Genomic DNA, 18,320 nt, shown 5'->3' with positions numbered 1-18,320 from the left:
AAATATTATTGAGCATTTAGGGTCGTTTTTAGAGATTCAAGTAAGAAGTCGATTTCCGCCGCCATCGTCTCTAAAAGAACTGGAGGGTGTTTTAACTGAAGAATGGGCTAAAATTCCTTTGGAAACAATTCACAATTTGTATGAATCAATACCTCTGAGAATTGAAGCTGTAATTGCCGCAAAAGGTGGACCTACACCATATTAAAATATATTTTGTTTATTTTCAAGGTGTTTCCATTATTTTGTCCAACCCCTGTATCCCTTGATGGGTCCACTTCTCTGTTGAAGAGAACACCGCATCAATTCAGAAGAAGCACCGGGTTCTGGGTATCATCGAGAAATGCAAGAGATAGGTTTTGAATTTCCTGCGGTCACCATAGAAACAATCAAGAAGGGGTATCCTAGGTTCTAGTGCAGGACAGATTCTGGGGCTGGTGAGGTAATGGGGGCAGATGGGGCTGATATACTCTGAAAATTGTTCTATAACTAGGAATATTCTTGCTCCAGGGCCTGGACCACAGGTTGCAGAGCTGATCTTTGGGAGATCCCTCTCCAGCAGCTGCCATTTTGGCTCTTTGCTATTTGACTGACAGCAGAATGAAGCTAGTGCACATTTATTTATTTATCTATGCATTGTATTTATAAAGCACCAACATATTACGCAGCACTGGCATAAGCGTGTATACCCTTATCACAGTGTTCCATATACAACTTTAAGTGTATAGATATCCTATGGCCAGCATCTGAAGTTGTCCAATTTATGTGCGAAGAGGCCAATATGCAACAAACAACGTCTGTTTAAGTTGCAATTTGGGACTTCGGCCAACCAGAGTATATGACTGTTGGCTTAGTCAAGCCTATTGTATAGGCACCAGATAGTAACAGTATCTGGAATATTATATTATCTATTATATAATCGTTGTTATACTTTCAGGATATCTTGCACCAAACTCACTGAAGGCTGGAACACAGTAGAGCGATTTTCTGAGCGTTTAGGAAGCGTTTCAAACCGCTAGCGATTTCCCTAAATGCTCAGCTAATGTTAATGGATGGGCCAAATTCCACTGGAGCGATTGCAATTACCAAATCGCAAAACTCAGGACATGCAGCATGTTTGAGCGTAAGCGATTAGCTTTAGCATTTCTGCAATGTATAGTATATAAACGCTGGCATAATCACTCATCAAAACCTACACAGAACGATTTTGCAAGCGTTTTTACATTACTGCACACTGTATCAAAATGAAAGTTAATTGAAAGGACCAATCAGAATTAAAAATGCTAATCGCTACACAACCGCTGGCAAATTAATTACACTTTTTAAAATCACTCTCGAAAATGCTCATGAAATAGCTTACAAACCGCTCATACAAAACGCTAGCGATTGCCGTTAGCGATTAGCGTTTTGTTTTGGGTTCCAGGCCTCAGATCCATGTAAAACGTACAGCAAGTACAGCCCTATTGCTTTCAAATAGTCAAAGTTATCCAAGTCATCTAAAAACCACCTGTGCATACACAGATGGCTATGCCTTTAACACTGGTGTAATGCAGTCTTGTAAATCTTTGCATTTAGAAATAGGTGCTAGCACAAAAACAACCCTCATCAAAACTGTTTCCCCATCTGACTGGAGATAGACCGACATTAAAGCAGACCCAAACCAAAAATTTTTTTAGTCAAAATATTTAGTTGCACCACTCTGACACTTACAAAGATAAATAAACACTCCTTCAAGCCTATGAGCATTTCAGTGCATACTTTTCACCCTTCTCTTTTCATAACTAGGGTTATACTGGGGGCAGCCATTAGCAATTCCTCCTTTGCTGGACACCTCCTACTCCACTAGTTTGCCGGATTCTGTCCCGGCAATATGAAAGCAAGGGAGGGGTTCCTCCAATAAATGTAACATATTTTATATTTGCCATCATGCAGCTGAAAAAAGGCTGCTATTTATTATTATAATTTAGAAAGTAGATTTTATTTCTGAAATCTTGCATTTTTAATTTGGGTCCACTTTAAGTGCTAGTGCAGGACCTTAAAACCTCACGTAATAAGCCTTATTTGATAAACTTATAAAAGCTACATTCTATAAGCATATAAACTCATGTGAGGGCATCAGCACCGTGGCCGTAATCATGTGTTTTGATTGGGTTAAAGCTTAAATTACTTAGTGTAAAATTAATTGAAATCCAAAGTTGACACATAATTAATGAGTTGCTATTCAGATATTAATTCATTCTTAATAATCCCACAGTAAACCTCGTATTTACTCCAGCCAGAATTTATTGCATTAAGTATTTGTTCCCTCCAAATGTGAAAATCACACATGCGCTCCTCTGCGTAGCCTGTCTTTCCTCGTAAAGCTTCCCACATTCAATCCTTCTCACGGCACAAGTGAATTGGAAAGCAGGAAAGGTGTATAAAACATGGGATCCTGGAAAAGGCTCGCCTCCTCCCATTCTCACTCCTTTATGGGCCTGTCATTTCTAATCAGCCGAGAGCACTTGTGATCAGTATATCTGATAAACTTCTCCATGGTATTTTTTTTTTTTAATAGCAGGATTCCCCCGACCTATTCCACTCCCCCTTCAACACCAGCATCTCCCAACCTACTCCCCCTTCCCTCTGCCTGAAGTATAATCTTGACAAGACAGAGATATACACTAGACCACAAGCAGCTGTGTACAGCCCTGCCTCTGACTACAACTAATTTGTGCAGGAAAAAATTAAATCAGGAGGTAAATTATTTCATGATTGCTCATTCCCCACAGAGTTGGGCATCATTCTGAAGAAAATATCTAATAATTGGTTTCAGCCCGTGTCAGACACATGCAATTCCCTTCACTAATGGCTGTGTGAGGTAGCACTGGGCCTCGGGGGTCAGCAAAGCACTGGAAATAGCTTAGCGCTAGACACAGCACTAGAGAGTCGGAGCACATAGGAAATGAAGTGGCAATAAGTGTAATCCGTGGGGGAAACGCGCTTCACTTGGAGTTTAATATATCGCCTCCATGTCTGGCAGAGAGCCACACAACAATTGTTTACCTTTCCGTCAGCATCTGCATCTGTTCTGTTTTGTAAACGGCACTTAACTCTCAGCCAGTAAACGCTGGAATCAATAACAACTGCAAGGGGAATTCTTTTCTTTTTATCATATTCCGCGAAAAAAACTGCTTGTTACAAACAATGTTTGCCTTAGATTAACAAGGAGCAGACATTAACAGGGTCAAAGGGATTTCTTTGGTAAGATTTTATGGCTTCAAAGACTCTCGGTAATTATATCGGCGCAATCTGAATGTATTTTGTAACCTCTCCAAATTAAACTGTTAAAAAATTGCTAGCACACAGTAATGAAGATGATTTTTTATAATTATCTTAAGTACTGTGTATAGAAAACTGCTGGCACCTTCGGTAATAATTTAGCTTGCAGTATTGCAGCTGGGATAATGAAATATTAAGACGGCCTTTTTTATGGTTTTTGGGAAATTTGTGATTATACCACGCTATGCAGATTATTTGAAATATGGAAACTGAAAACGGGGGAAGGCAAAAAGATTGGCTCGCCACAGTGTGAGTCTGTTAGTTATTATCTCTTGTAGAATAGAAAAGTGTCATTAGATGGGAGATAGTATTTTGTGTAACCAGGCATATTCAGGATCTACACTGTACAGATGAACGCTGTCACAGAGGATTGTTATAATAGTTATAGCATCACTTAAAACTTAATATCATTGAGAGCAAAGGAACACATTAATGTTAATGGGATTTGTGCACGTAACTCCCCATGCACTGCTTGGAAAATGTACCCTTTAATGTCTTGAAATTCAAAATAGGCCAGTTAAATTGCTTTTCTTTTATTAAACAGCCTCTGTTTCAATTGTATGCCCAACGAAGTTAAATTTTTTCCGTAACATTTTATTGTTCGCAACTTGGCATTTATGGTTGTTTTTATTCGATTAATTAACCTTTATTTCTTTCTCCTACCCCCCCCCCCCCCCCTACATTTCCATGCACAATGGTGATTTCAAATAGTGCCAACGTGCATATGAGGCATACGACATTAGAAATGGCAATGTGGGGGTGAGTGGATTCTTTTACGGCTCAAATTAACTGGTTTGATTTTTGCTGTCATTGAGTATCTTGAGGTTATCAGCTACTACTAGATGGCTATTATCTACTCGAGAGCTGGGGTAATGCTTTGCAGCTCACTTCTGCTCTGAAGGGGTCAAACACATTACATCGTTAACACCTTCTTTGCCAACTGAGGCCTGAACTCTAGAGTCCTGGAAGAAGATCTGTCTCCATGGAGAGGCACATTCTTGATTTTTAATTTTAGAACCCAGCTCAGTGATCAACTTGATTTGAATTTACAAGCTTGCGTTCTTCACTGGGCTTAAATAAAGTGCTTTTTTAGAAATGGAGCATCCTGGAGCATTACCTGTTTGTTATAATCACTTTACAATGTTAAGAGCAATTATCATTTTGAAGTGATTGATGATGACCTAATCAATGGCTGAAAAGAAAAAAATGTAAAAATATATTTGTGTTCCATATGCAGCATGCTAAAGACCTTGGGGAAATGATATGCTAAGTACTTGAAACGATCCAAATTACAAGATTATTTATAATGGGACGCTCAACTTAATTGCCAATAAGGTGTCATACTTTTAGCCTAAATTGCACCACTTTCCAGACCACTTTATTTATAAAAGTTGGGATCAGCTGATCACCACTTCCACCATCAGTTATTTGCAATGTCATATTTAAAGATGGAGTAGGGTAGCGGAGCATAGGAAAGGTACATTTGGGCATGGCTGTGTTTTATACATATTGCTAATTATTGTGTAGTTTTACTTCAGATTCAACAATTTAAACCCCAGTGGGCTAAACATGCAATTGGATTTGGCTAATTTCTAGAGATACATACTTTTTTTGGAGGTGAGCTCAGTTGTGAGAACTGTGTGTTGCCATTGCTGAGGCTATGCACCTCTCGAAATGTATTCCATTAAGGGAACCTGTAATGTATCTTTGTCTAGCCTCCTTGCTGTCAGATGGTGTGTGTGTATGTGTGTGTTATCATTATATTTATATCCTACATTTATCCTAGAGATTTGTATTTCATACATCCTTGGAATTTAAATCCTTAGACATTAAAGGGGAATTTCAGCCTAAACAAACATACTGTCATTAAAGGAGTCATCAGGGAAAACTTACTAAAATAAGTGCTACTTACCGGAGGCTTCCTACAGCCCCAAGCTCCCAGCATGTCCCTTGCCACAGCTCTCCCCACAGCCGTTCCTGGTGAGCAGGTGAGCCTGCGCGAGCGGCACTGTCAATCACCGCCACGTGGGCCGGAGCAGACTGCGCAGGTGCAGAACTACTGCACCTGCGCAGTCCGCTCCGGCCCACGTGGCGGTGATTGACAGCGCCGCTCACGCAGGCGCAGTACAGGCCAACCTGGAGGTCGCCCTGACTTCATCGCCAGGGAGCTGGACAGAGCTGCGGTGAACGGCTGCAGGGAGAGCTGCGGCGAGGGACATGCTGGGAGCTTGGGGCTGGAGGAAGCCCCCGGGAAGTAGCACTTATTTTAGTAAGTTTTCCCTGATGACTCTTTTAAGTTACATTAGTTATGTTAATTAAATAGATAGGTAATATAATCTCTTACCCACCCTGTTTTAAAAGAACAGGCAAATGTTTGTGATTTCATGGGGCGGCCATTTTTTTGTGGGGGCAGCCATCTTTTTGGTTGAAAGGAGGTGACAGGGAGCATGAGACACAGTTCCAACTGTCCTGTGTCCTGATCACCTCTCCGAGCTGCGCACGCTAATCTTCAAATATGAAATCCAAAATTAAAAAAAAAATTTGCTCCAACAATTGGGATCAACAACATCAGAAATCCCATCATGCTTTGCACAGCATCAGGGTAAAAATGCGGCAGTTTTCTTCTGTGCAGCTAAAAATTAGGCTTGGGTAAGAAAAACAAAGCTCTGATGCTGTAAAACTGTTAAAGAAACACAAAGCCTTTTCAGTGCTGCGGAGTAGATTTTTAGTCTGGAGGTTCACTTTAATGTGTATGTGTATGTATATATATATATATATATATATATATATATATATATATATATATATATATGTATGTATGTATGTATGTATGTATATATATATATATATATATATATATATATATATATATATATATATATATATATATATATATATATGTATACATATATATATATATATTCAGCGTTTCTTGAGGCTATAATAAATGGTACATACATAGGATGCATAGTGCAATCAGCATAGTACAAAGGTATGACTCTATAAAAGGAAAAGTAACACTAAATAAGTGACAATTTTGTTCCAAAAACAAGGCAAGCAGTTGGGTTGTTGCATATAGTAAAAATACACAGTCTGCCGTCCTGGAGCCAAAAAGGTAAATCAGAAAAGCACCCAAAACATAAACTCCTATAGGCTAACCATTCCTCCCATATTGCATTATAGTGATCAAGATCCTCTATCCTGTCTGTCAACATAATTACATCTAATCTGTTCTTAACCAGGCCAATATCCAGCTCAGATGCTTTCCAATTAAAGGCAATGCACCAGTGCGCTGATAATAGCATATATTTATACATAACGTGGAATGTGTCTGTTACTGTATCGTCAGGGACAAATAGCAGAGCTTGGGAAGCAGTCAGGGAAATAAGTACCTTAAAGGAAAGCTTAAGACTTACCTGGGACTTTTTGCAGCCCCCTGCTTGCATCCTGACACTCCAGCCAGCAGCGGTGACACCCTCAAAGCTTGGCTGGCCATGCGCCTCCTCATCGAATCCCCATGCAGGGCAGTGCTCTACACATGCAGTGTACAGAAAAATCGCTACTGTGCGTGCGCAGAACGCTCCCGGAAACTCTGATTGGTTCATCATTAAACAGTGATCAGTATATTTTGGGCTGCTCTTTTAACTTTTTTTATTCGTATTTATAAAGTGACTGTTCATGATGACTTCGCCTCTATGATTGCCAGATAGCTTTCGGTTTAACTCTTTATAAAGTAGAGAACGTTTGCCATTATTAGCACTTAAAAAGTAGTGGTGCGTGGCTGTATTTTCAACCCAAATAACTATGTAACACAGTACCACATTTTTTTCTATATAGGGGCCAGTGTATCATGGGTCTTTGAACATTCTAAAGCTAATTACATGTGCTAGATTTTTCACCCGGAAAGATCACAGGAAAAGCTATTGTAAACAGGGCCATCATCCCATGCCTTGCACTCATAAATGTAAACTTAAAGGGAACCTGAACCAAGTAATTTTGTTTTTAAATAAACACATGATGTGCCTGCAAATGAATGTTACATACATACCTCGCCATCATATGAATATTACATACTTATCAGTTCTTCTCAGAAGCTCACCATTTTGTTCTAAAAATGATCCCTTCCAATTCTTTTGTCAGAACTGAAATATATCAGTTGCTGTCAGTTATAGCTGAAAGGACAATTGATGTGTAAGGTTATGACCATGTTTCCCTATGGTTTAAATGGGGGCTATTACAGTTTTAACAGTGTGCTGATAAGAAGCAGTTACGGGGTCATTGCCATTTTTAAAATGGAGGACGGATAGTTCCATTGATCACAGTGGACAAACAGGATGCGGGAGAAGAGAAAGAAATTGAGGAGTAGACTACACGGGAGGTAAGTATGACCTGTGTATGTTTATTTTGACTTTTAATTTTCCGTTCAGGTTTTCTTTAAGCCTGAAACAGCAAGTTAGATGATACAGCTCTATAAGATATATGGGCTATGGGCATACTTTGCAAGAGCAGCTCTGGATGTATGTCTGGATTCTCAAAGATGTAAAGAAATTATTTGCGTATTATTATTATTCATTGTATTTATAAAGTGCCAACATATTATACAGCGCTGGACAATAAATAGGAATGCATACAATGTTAACAAGGGGTGTCAGACAAAGATGTAGCACACATTTATTCAACACAGCACAATGTTATACACGCAAGCAGGGTATAAGATACATGATTATGCGATTTTTATAGAGACCCAGCAATTCAAGTCCGAGTTAGTCCAAGGGTATGGTTACATAGTTACATAGTTATTTGGGTTGAAAAAAGACTTATGTCCATCGAGTTCAACCAGAACTTGTTGTCACAAGATCAAGAAGCACACTAGGCTGCAGAGACCCTGTCAAAGGCTTACAATCTAAACGGGAGGGGGAGGAACACATTCAGTGGGGCTGCAGAATAGTCAGTTGGCTGAGAGAGTTAAAGGACTACTGTAGGGGGGTAGGGGGAAAAAAGAGTTGAACTTACCTGTGGCTTGACTCATCAATGCTCTGGTCCCTGCCTCTGGTTCACTTCCGGAATTTGTGACTTTAAAGTCGGAAAACCACTGCACCTGCGCAGCCACATCCTTGCTCCTGCTGACATCACCAGGAGTGTACTGCTCAGACCCAGTACTGTCTGCGCCTGCTCAGTACGCTCCCAGTGACGTCAGCGAGAGGAAGGACGCGGCCATGCAGACACAGTGGTTATCACAAATTCTGGAAGTGAACCAGAGGCAGGGACCAGAGCATCGGTGAGTGGCTGCGCGGGGACAGGACGTCTACTGGGGACCATTAGAAGCCCCAGGTAAGTTCAACTGTTTTTCCCCCTACCCCTTTCTGTAGTTCTTTAAGGTGCAGTGAGAGGGAGGGGGGCAGGCCATCTTAAAGATGTGCGTTTTGAAAGTTTGCTTGAAGGTGTTCACTCACTAAGCAGAAGTGACGCATTGTGGGAGCATCCTTTTACTCACATAAAGTTGAATAATTGACAATACCCTCTATTATAAAAGACCAAATTATATTTTACATAAATAGAAGTTAATAACATTCGTTATGCAGGTGGGAAGGCTAGTGTGAATTATAAATGGGGCTTAGCAGGATTCCAATTATTTTAGTAGGTGAAACAGTAGATTTACGGTATATGAATTTTAACTGTCTTCTACTGTTAGACCCATTACCAAAGAAGGCACAATGGAGGAATTTTAGTAAAGGAGATGTGCGCTATAGTCATCCTGTCTTCACTTCAAACATCCTGTCAGGCGTAAGGAAGTTCCTGTGTTTTTTTAATTCTCCTGTGGAGAATTGGATGTTTGAAGTGAACACAGGTTTACTTCACTGCTCTTCAAGTGTTATTTCCGCTATAACTGGAAACCTATAGCCCATGTCAGCCTGTGCTGGAGATGAAAAGAAGGTAGATGAAATTCCAGTACATGAGTTTTCGTTTTGCCCTTTTCAACCTTGCAGTAATTTCTTGCAGCGTCCTAGTTGTCGCTCTGGCCATTGCAGTAAGCTAAGGATGCCTGTACTGTGTAAATGAATTTTGTTGTATTACTGATCACAATACCCACACTACAAATTATACCGAACACATCCTGTACAAATCATTATTATAGTATAGGGCCATGGAACAGGAGACCTTGGAATTGTTTTTAACCCGTATAACCAGGTTGTGTTGAGAAAGAAAAAAAAGTATGCTGAGCTAGAATGATTTTAGAGAAAAAAATATATATACATTTCAAAAACACAGAAACAAATGAGGTCTTGTTAGTGCAGAACTGCAAATCTAAAGAAAGAAGATAACTAACATATCATGGGTCAAGCCAAGGTTCAACTTTCTAACAAGAAATCCTCTCCTTTTCCAAAAAAGTAATCAGACTTTGGAATTTGCTGCAAGATGAAGTAGTGTCTACAAATGTACTCAGAGAATTTAATCTTAAATTGGATTCCTTAAGGCACACAGAGGCCTTTTGATTATGCCAGTGTTTCCCATCAAAAAAATGCCGCACCTGTACATGACTCCATGGATGCCCGAAACTGCTCTGTGAGCTGTCTTTTTTTTTTCTTCTTAATTGGGAAAAAAACACAAACATAATGTAGAACTAATCCAATTTTAGACTTTTGTTCTTCGAAACTGAAAGGTAACTTAAAATAATAATAATTAGGGAATACCTTGTCTGTTCATGTAAATCTTTCAACTGCCCAAGCAAAAAATGAAACTTGCTGTTTAGACTTACCACCAACATCCTAAACAGAGTTAAGGTGGCCACACACCATACAATTGTTTTAATTTCTTTTCAATTCAAGGATTACAATTATTTTTTTCTGATTGATTGTAACATTTGAAAAATCTGACCAATTTACCACAAACGTGCTCAATATTTCTCTTATTTTAAATAAAATCATTGAAAACTCTGAGGAAATTCCTTGGTGTACACATTAAGAGACTGACTACCCTACACCATTGAAATTTGATCAGAAAAATCCACCACTCCTGATATATATATATATATATATATATATATATATATATATATATATATATATATATATATATATATACACATACAGGGGCAAACCCAGGATTCTCAAGGGGGAGATTTCTGAAAGGTCTCCCTCAGCTACGCACTATACAGTATAATAATATGGTAGGACATCATGCTGGGTGCACACAATGCAATTTCCCGTCTGACTGACATGATCTGACGATTGTTTCCGACATGTCCGATCTGCTCCCGATCGAGAACGGGATCGATCAGGAGCAGTTTGGATACAGATAATAATGAGGACAGCCGACATTGGTAATGAAGTGGAAAGTGAAGCATTCACCCAGCACGGCACAGGGCTGTGCTCATACCTGACTCTGTTAAGTTCCCCAGAGATGCTCCATGCTCTGTACACACGCTACTTCATGCTCGGTACACACGCTGCTGCTCCATGCTCTGTACACACACTCCTGCCCCATGCTCTGTACACACACTGCTGCTCCATGCTCTGTACACACACTCCTGCCCCATGCTCTGTACACACACTGCTGCTCCAGGTTTGCCACCTTATCTCTTTAAATACGGGCACATATGAATTATACATGCCTTGTAGCTAGTTGGATGCAGTTTAAGCATTGATTATGTGTGCTCCAGAACCTGTATAACTTTGATGTGTTTGTACTTAAAGGGATGAGTTGGCAACCCTGGCTCCATCCAAAGTCAGCTGTAGCAGGGAAAGAAAGGGGTCGGGCTGTGAGCCGCAGGATAGATGTAGATATTCTGGTGTCTCAGCTTGTGCCTGTCCCCAGACACTTCACCAACCTTGGTCTGATTGGGGGATTCTGGGCAGCTGTAATTCCCCTCTGTGGTTGCCTTTGATATATAGATATATATATATATATATATATATATATATATATATATATATATATATATATGGAAATTTCAAGCCTGGTAAACAAAATTACTTCATCAGTCCATACATGGAATGTTTTCATTGGGGGGGGGGGGGAGGGGTTTAATAATAATAACAACTACAAGTAATGTATTATAATAACAGATGGTTTAAAAATATAAAATTATGAAAAAAAGGAAATCTAATTAGTGCAAGTATCTATTACTAAGGGTACAATTATTTAGAGAATTTGTTCAGTGCTATGCAACGCTTTGTGTACAACAAGACAAGTTTGTAGAGCATACAGTATGGACATATAAACTCGTGTTTTATTAGCGCATGTATCAGGGGTGGAATACAACTCATACTGAAGGGTCATATTGCTTTAGCATTGGTTAAAGGGCAAATAAACAACTACTGTACTGCTAGTACTTTTTGATTTAAATATACCTTTCTGCAGTGTCTACTGCCCACAACAAACTCATTCTAATTCTTGGGCACTCATTACTGAACATTTTGTTCACTTCCTGTTCCAGTGACCGGGTCATAGATAAAGGAAGTGGGGTGAAATATCTCCAGTGTTGGCACAGATAGCAATACTTATTTTAGTGGTGTACGGTTTCCCCCGCATACAAACATGTTATGGTTGGCACAGCAGTGTATTGGATATCACTCTTGCCTTGGAGTGATTCCCAGGTCTAAATGGCCTGGTCTTGGCTAGGACAGTATCTGTATGTAGTTTGTATGTTCTTCCTGTGTTTGCAAAGGTTTCTTCTTGGAACATGGGATGAGATTGCTCATTGTCTTAATGTGTTTAAACCTAACAAGCATAATCATTTGCTTTGGCTTCTTAATCCTCTTATAAAACATCAGTCTCCCTAATAACTGCATGGTCAGTAAGCAATTTTTAAATGTCTGTGCACCATTCTGTTCATCTGTATTTCCACATGTGCTCAGCAAAAACGTTTAAAGAGAGTCTGAAGCGAGAATAAATCTCGCTTCAGACCTCATAGATAGCAGGGGCACGTGTGCCCCTGCTAAACCGCCGCTATCCCGCGGCTTAACGGGGGTCCCTGATCCCCCAAATCCCCTCCATAATGCGGGGGAGCGCTTCCTGGTTGGGGCAGGGCTAACCGCCGCAGCCCTGCCCCACGCGCGTCTGGCAGCCCTGCCTCCAGTCGCGTCTATCAGCGGCGTATCTCCGCCTCTCCCCGCCCCTCTCAGTGAAGGAAGACTGAGAGGGGCGGGGGAGAGGCGGAGATACGCGCTGACAGACGCGACTGGAGGCAGGGCTGCAGCCGTTAGCCCTGCCTCCAGGAGCGACCAAGTCTGCGACCAAGTGTCGCAGTGGGGGGTTTGGGGGTGAAGGGACCCCCGTTTAGCGGCGCTATTGCGGCGGTTTAGCAGGGGCACACGTTCCCCTGCTAACTATGAGCTCTGAAGCGAGATTTATTCTCGCTTCAGAGTCTCTTTAACATACACATTACCATTGACTCAGGAAGGGAAAGAAATTAAGCCAATGAATCAGTTAGCTGGCAGGTGGTTAATTATCAACAACTAGAGGATTGCATTGACTAACTGTAACTCACTTCTTGGGCTATTGGAGGTTCTGTTAAGAGATTTTTTTTTTGTCATCAGTAATTTCCTTACCTGTAAGTGAGCACCACTCTTTCCAGATGCATATTTGTTATCCTTTAAATTGAAGAATGCCTAACCAACATTGATGCTCCTTCCTCTGCAAAATATTATACGGGATTCCATGAAAAGTATTTGTCTAGAGGCAATAGGTGCAGAGCCTGGGACTCTGGCTTGGAAGGTTCTTCAGTTGAGCCTTGGGAGACATAATACATAGCAAACAAGGACCCATATGCAATTCACTTTTTCTCCTGAGTTTTCTCCTACGTGATATTTTCGCAACATGTGATAAATTGCATTTTAAGCCACCAGCAAGCAAGAAAACACTCAAAATAAATTTGATATCACTTTTTTAACCAACTTCACTTGAGAAATGTTCACCTCCCATTCATTAGCCTATAACTTTATCACTACTTATCACAATGAACTGATCTTTATCTTGTTTTTTCCGCCACCAATTAGGCTTTCTTTGGGGGGTACATTTTGCTAAGAGCCACTTTACTGTAAATGCATTTTAACAGGAAGAATAAGAAAAAAACGGAAAAAAATCATTATTTCTCAGTTTTCAGCCATCATAGTTTTAAAATAATACATGCCTCCATAATTAAAACTCGCATATTGTATTTGCCCATATGTCCCGGTTATTGCACCGTTAAAATGATGTCCCTATCACAATGTATGGCGACAATATTTTATTTGGAAATAAAGGTGCATTTTTTCCGTTTTGCATCTATCACTATTTACAAGTTTAAAATAAAAAAAATATAGAAATATTTCATCTTTACATTGATATTTAAAAAGTTTAGACCCTTAGGTAAATATTTACATGTTTTTTTTATTATAATGGTTTTTTTTTTATATATTAAACATTTTATTTGGGTATTTTTGGGAGGGTGGGATGTAAACACTAGATTTATAATGTAAATATGTCTTGATATTTTTTTTACTTTTAGTTGTAGTTTTACTTTTTGAGTTTGTTTACATGACGTAACTCTAAGCGTAACATACGCTTAGGGGGACTCATGGGGGAGGTAACAGCCAGAAAAAGCGCAGCTTCCGAGAGAAGTTTTCGCTTTTTCAGTGGGGGAGAGGAATCAGTGATCTGGCACCATAGGCCGATTCACTGATTGCCTGGCTAACGAACCGCGGGCCGGGAGCGCGCGTGTACGCGCGCAATCGGCCGCGGGAGCGCGCATGGTTCCTGGACGTAGTTTCTACATCCAGGAACTAAAATAGGTTAAAGTAGATAACTCAGGTGAAAAAGTGAATTGCATGTGGGCCAATATATAATACATTTTGCTAGAATTCACTCATATTTGATATTGGACTTAATTGACTTGACTCAAACAGGTTTAGTATAGATAGTCTGCTTATATATCATGCATTTTGTTTGCTGACTTTCTTCCAGCCACAAATATAGAAGACCACCGTACAAAAGCTAAAGATGGGACTTTACAACTCAATCAGCTGAAAGCATTGTCCAAGTTCATCAATCTTTTCTTGTGGCTTGAAGGAGAGGTAGAGAAAGCAAGTCTTGAGATTCTTCCCTGTTACCCAGACGCAATGGCCAATGTACATGGTAAGAAACTTTCCCCACATGTTGCTCTTTTTAGTTTCAACACAGCTTTATTGGCAAATGTTTGTGAGGACAATAGTGGCACTTTTGTGTTATAATCAATTACACTTCAAGATGCGGAGGCTTCAGATTGTGTTAGAAAACAAAAGGAAATTATGAACAGTAACTTTGCCAGTGTAATAATTAGTATAATGGCATAAGTATAACAGGAGATATTGTCAGCGCTTCCAAATACAGGCTGCATCTAAGTTGACCAACTGCATAGATGTGCAGAGCCCACACACGGGCATATTAAATAACCTGCATTCAAAACAGATGCAGTAAAGGAGGATGTTGGTTTTAAGGACAGCCTGTGCATAGATTGTTCAATTCCAGACTCTTCCACGACGAGGACCTGCCCTCTCGGTAGAGACCTAACCACTAGCTAACAGTTAATAGTATGAACCTGAGGCTGCTAACCATAAATGGTCTACACATTTTCTTAAGAACAAGGAAAAGATTGGCAGCACTCAATCAGACTGCAACTAAAATAAAATCAACAGAGGTGTGCACCGCCCCTACGGGACCTAAATTACACACCTTGAATATAAATCAGATGCAAAACTATGCACTAAACCCTAATCTAAATAAATTGAATGCAAACTGATACACATTGATGCAGATAGTCATAAGTAGACTTACATTTTTGTACAACAGGAGTTGTTGGCAGCGCTTCCAATTGCAGGCTGCATCCGAGTTGACCAGCTGCATAGATGTGCAGAGCCCACACACTGGCAGATTACACAACCTGCATTCAAAACAGATGCAGTAAAGGAGGATGTTGGCTTCAAGGATAGCCTGTGCACAGATTGATCAATACTAGACTCTTCCACGATGATGACATGCCCTCTCGGAAGAGACCTAACCACTAGCTAACAGTTAATATTATGAACCTGAGGCTGCTAGCCATAAATGGTCTACACATTTTCTAAAGAACAGGGAAAAGACTAACAATTAGGCTGCAACTGAAATGAAACCAACAGAGATGTGCACCGCCCCCCCAGGGATTTAAATTACACACCTTGAAAACAAATCTGATGCAAAACTATGCGCTAAACCCTAATCTAAATAAATGATATGCAAACTGCTACACATGGGTGCAGCTAGCCATAAGCAGACTTATGTATTTGTACAACAGGAGATATTGGCATCGCATCCAAATACAGGTTGAATTTGTAACCTATAAACTCCATCCTGCCGGTTAACCCTGTCCTGCTTGGCAGTCTGGATCTCAGCCTCTGTCCAGTTAAACAGTCAGTATACTTAACACTGTTCTGTCTGTGAGTCCAGATCTCAGTTTGCACCTGTGATCTGGTCTTGTCAGTCAGTGCAGTTACCTTGTCCTGTGAGTAAGATCTGTTACCCTGTCCTTTCAGTCCAGTGTACACCTGTTATTCTCGTCTCTATCCTGCTATCCTTTTTAGCTCATTCTGCTTCTATTTTCCATGTTGCCATTCTAGCCCATCAGACCTGCCTACCGCCTGTGCCTTTCCTGCCAGTCTGTCAGTTCAGCGTGGACTCTAGCCAGTCACATTTACTTCTGTCCTACTTAGTGCCCGTCTTGCCTCATCCTGCATTCCGACCTAACTACTGTATGTCCATTATCTTTCCCTTATGCAAAAGGCTCAGAATCAGAGGGTGTTTGAACTCAAAGTCCTAAAAGCAGAAACATATCTCTAAAGCAGGAGATTACATAGTCCAACCTGTCTCCATCAGCAGGTCAACTATGTTTAAACTGAGAGAAAGTGAGGTTGGGTGATTTCTGTTACCCGCTGGGTGGCCAGGATGCAGACAACATAAAGTCTCCTAAAAGTGGAGAGCCTGAAACTGAGACGGAAGTGGCTCTTCTAAACTTATCCCAGATTTTGGCCCAGAGAGCATGCGCCTCTGCCCAAGTCCCCACAAATATGCTCTGCCTATAGCCCTGCAACCCTTAAAACACAGGGGGAGTAAGATGGAAAAATCCTGTGTAATTTAACAGGAGTGTTATACCACCATACCAGCAGTTTGACTGCTGTTTCCCTAAGGTGGGGGGGGGGGGGGGGGAGATGAGGTTCTCCTAATTTTCTCAACACTTAACAACTGTTTAATCACTTGTAACACTTATTATTGATCTTGAAGGGTGGCAATCGGTAAGTGTGTGTACGCGAATAGATACTGTATCTTCCTTTAGGGATTTCTTGTAATGTTTTAGAGACTGTGGGCCATATGCCATTCACTTTTTCACCTGAGTTTTCTCCTAGGAGAAAATTTTTCATCTTTAATTTAAAATAACTTTTTAGCACTTTGCAATGGAAAAAAGTATCAAAAAGTAGTGCTACCAAAATTATTTTGAATATTTTTTTGCTTGCTGTTGGTTTAAAAGGGATTTTATTGACACGTTTTAAAACCTCACCTAGGAGAAAACTCAGGTGAAAAAGTGAATTGCATATGGCCCTGTATCCACAAAATGTAGAACAAAAAACATTTTCAGGTTTATCTTGTACTAGTTTTATCGTTTTAGGTTGTTGTTAATTTGAACCTACTTTTCCTAATCTTATTCAGCAGAAAGGAATTGTTATATAATAGAAGGATTTTTCTCAGAGATACCATGTGCTAGGCAGAGGCAGCCTTGCTCTCTCTGCCCTTTTATCAGCGGTTACATTTTCCTATTGTAAAAAGTCATCACAAATGAACAGAGAATATAGCATCACCACAGTCATATTGCCTGTTTAGAGCTTTCGGTGTTCTTTAAAAACTTAATAAAGGTCTCTACTGAGGTTGGATTAAAAGAACCTGTTAAGAAGGCAATTGCTTCCCAAGAGATAACCTCTAATGATAAGAAAAAGGGGGGAAAAAAGTGTTATTGCCGTTTTCACATTGTTAAGACTGAAAGGTCTCTGTATCTTTGTCCTACAAATGAATTTTGAGAATAATCTTATACTGCTAGAAGAGATAAAAATCCAGGTACTTCTTGCCTGCCAGCATCTTAAATTTCTACTAAGGATTTGATAAGGGATTAGAAGTTTTCCATTTGTGTGAGCTGCCATAGTGGGAGACAGATGTCATCGGCTGTGGGTCTGAAGCAGTGCTATGGAGAACCGTGATTTCCAATCCCAGGCAATTTACTTGTAATTTTACTGTCATGGGAAATAACCGTACATAGAATGGCCACACAATATTTAGTCTTCGTAGGCAGTACACAGATTTAAGTATCGTTTGACAATAATCTATAGTTAAAGTGGAACTAAACTCAGAATTTCCTCTCTGCTCTAAAAGATTCTCCATGATAACCTTTATGGGTAAAAAAATCCTCATCACAATTTATGTAAATCCTAAAAACCTGACACTATTTATATATTTATTGTATTTATCAAGCGCCAACGTATTACGCAGGGCTGGACATTAGTTAAAGTTACAGACAATATTTAGGGGTGACATACAGCAATAAGACAATACAGGAATACAAGAAAAACCAGATCACGCAGCACATTATGAGTACAATAGTTGAAGAGAAATCGAGAGCCCAATATGGTGTAGTATGTCAAAATTGATTGGATAAATGAAACAGTGAGATGGTAATACTCACAAACACAGGTTACCACCTAGGTAACCACTCATTAGGCAGGTGAGGAGATTAGACCTGTCCTCACTCAGGATTAAGAAGTCGCTCTCTGTAGATAGGAAGAAAGGGGGTAGATCACCCCTCCACCTGGGGTGGACTCAAATATATTGGTAGGTGAACAGAGGCGCAAAGATGCAACACGCACAGCCCACTTCTTCAGGCAATAAGCAGGGGATAAACAACAGCAATTCAGTTATAGCAAGCAGAGCACCTCTGTCACAGAGGTGCTCTGCTTGGTATAACTGAA

The 18,320-nt window shown here is 40.1% G+C and overlaps 1 protein-coding gene across 8 annotated transcripts in view; it reads left to right on the top strand.

Moving 5' to 3' along the window:
* KIAA0825 (KIAA0825 ortholog) overlaps positions 1 to 18,320 on the top strand; it is a 516,601-nt gene that overhangs the window by 78,581 nt on the left and 419,700 nt on the right. For all 8 annotated transcript variants that reach the window (XM_068247538.1, XM_068247506.1, XM_068247507.1 and 5 more), the window contains exon 5: positions 14,263 to 14,433. In XM_068247538.1, coding sequence (XP_068103639.1) covers positions 14,263 to 14,433 — 171 coding nt within the window. The remainder of the gene's footprint in view (positions 1 to 14,262; positions 14,434 to 18,320) is intronic.

This window comes from Hyperolius riggenbachi, chromosome 1 (genome assembly GCF_040937935.1).
Source record: "Hyperolius riggenbachi isolate aHypRig1 chromosome 1, aHypRig1.pri, whole genome shotgun sequence".
NCBI classification, from domain to species: Eukaryota; Metazoa; Chordata; class Amphibia; order Anura; family Hyperoliidae; genus Hyperolius; species Hyperolius riggenbachi.
Note: the sequence above shows the minus strand (reverse complement) of the source record. Positions and strands in the feature narration are given on the sequence as shown.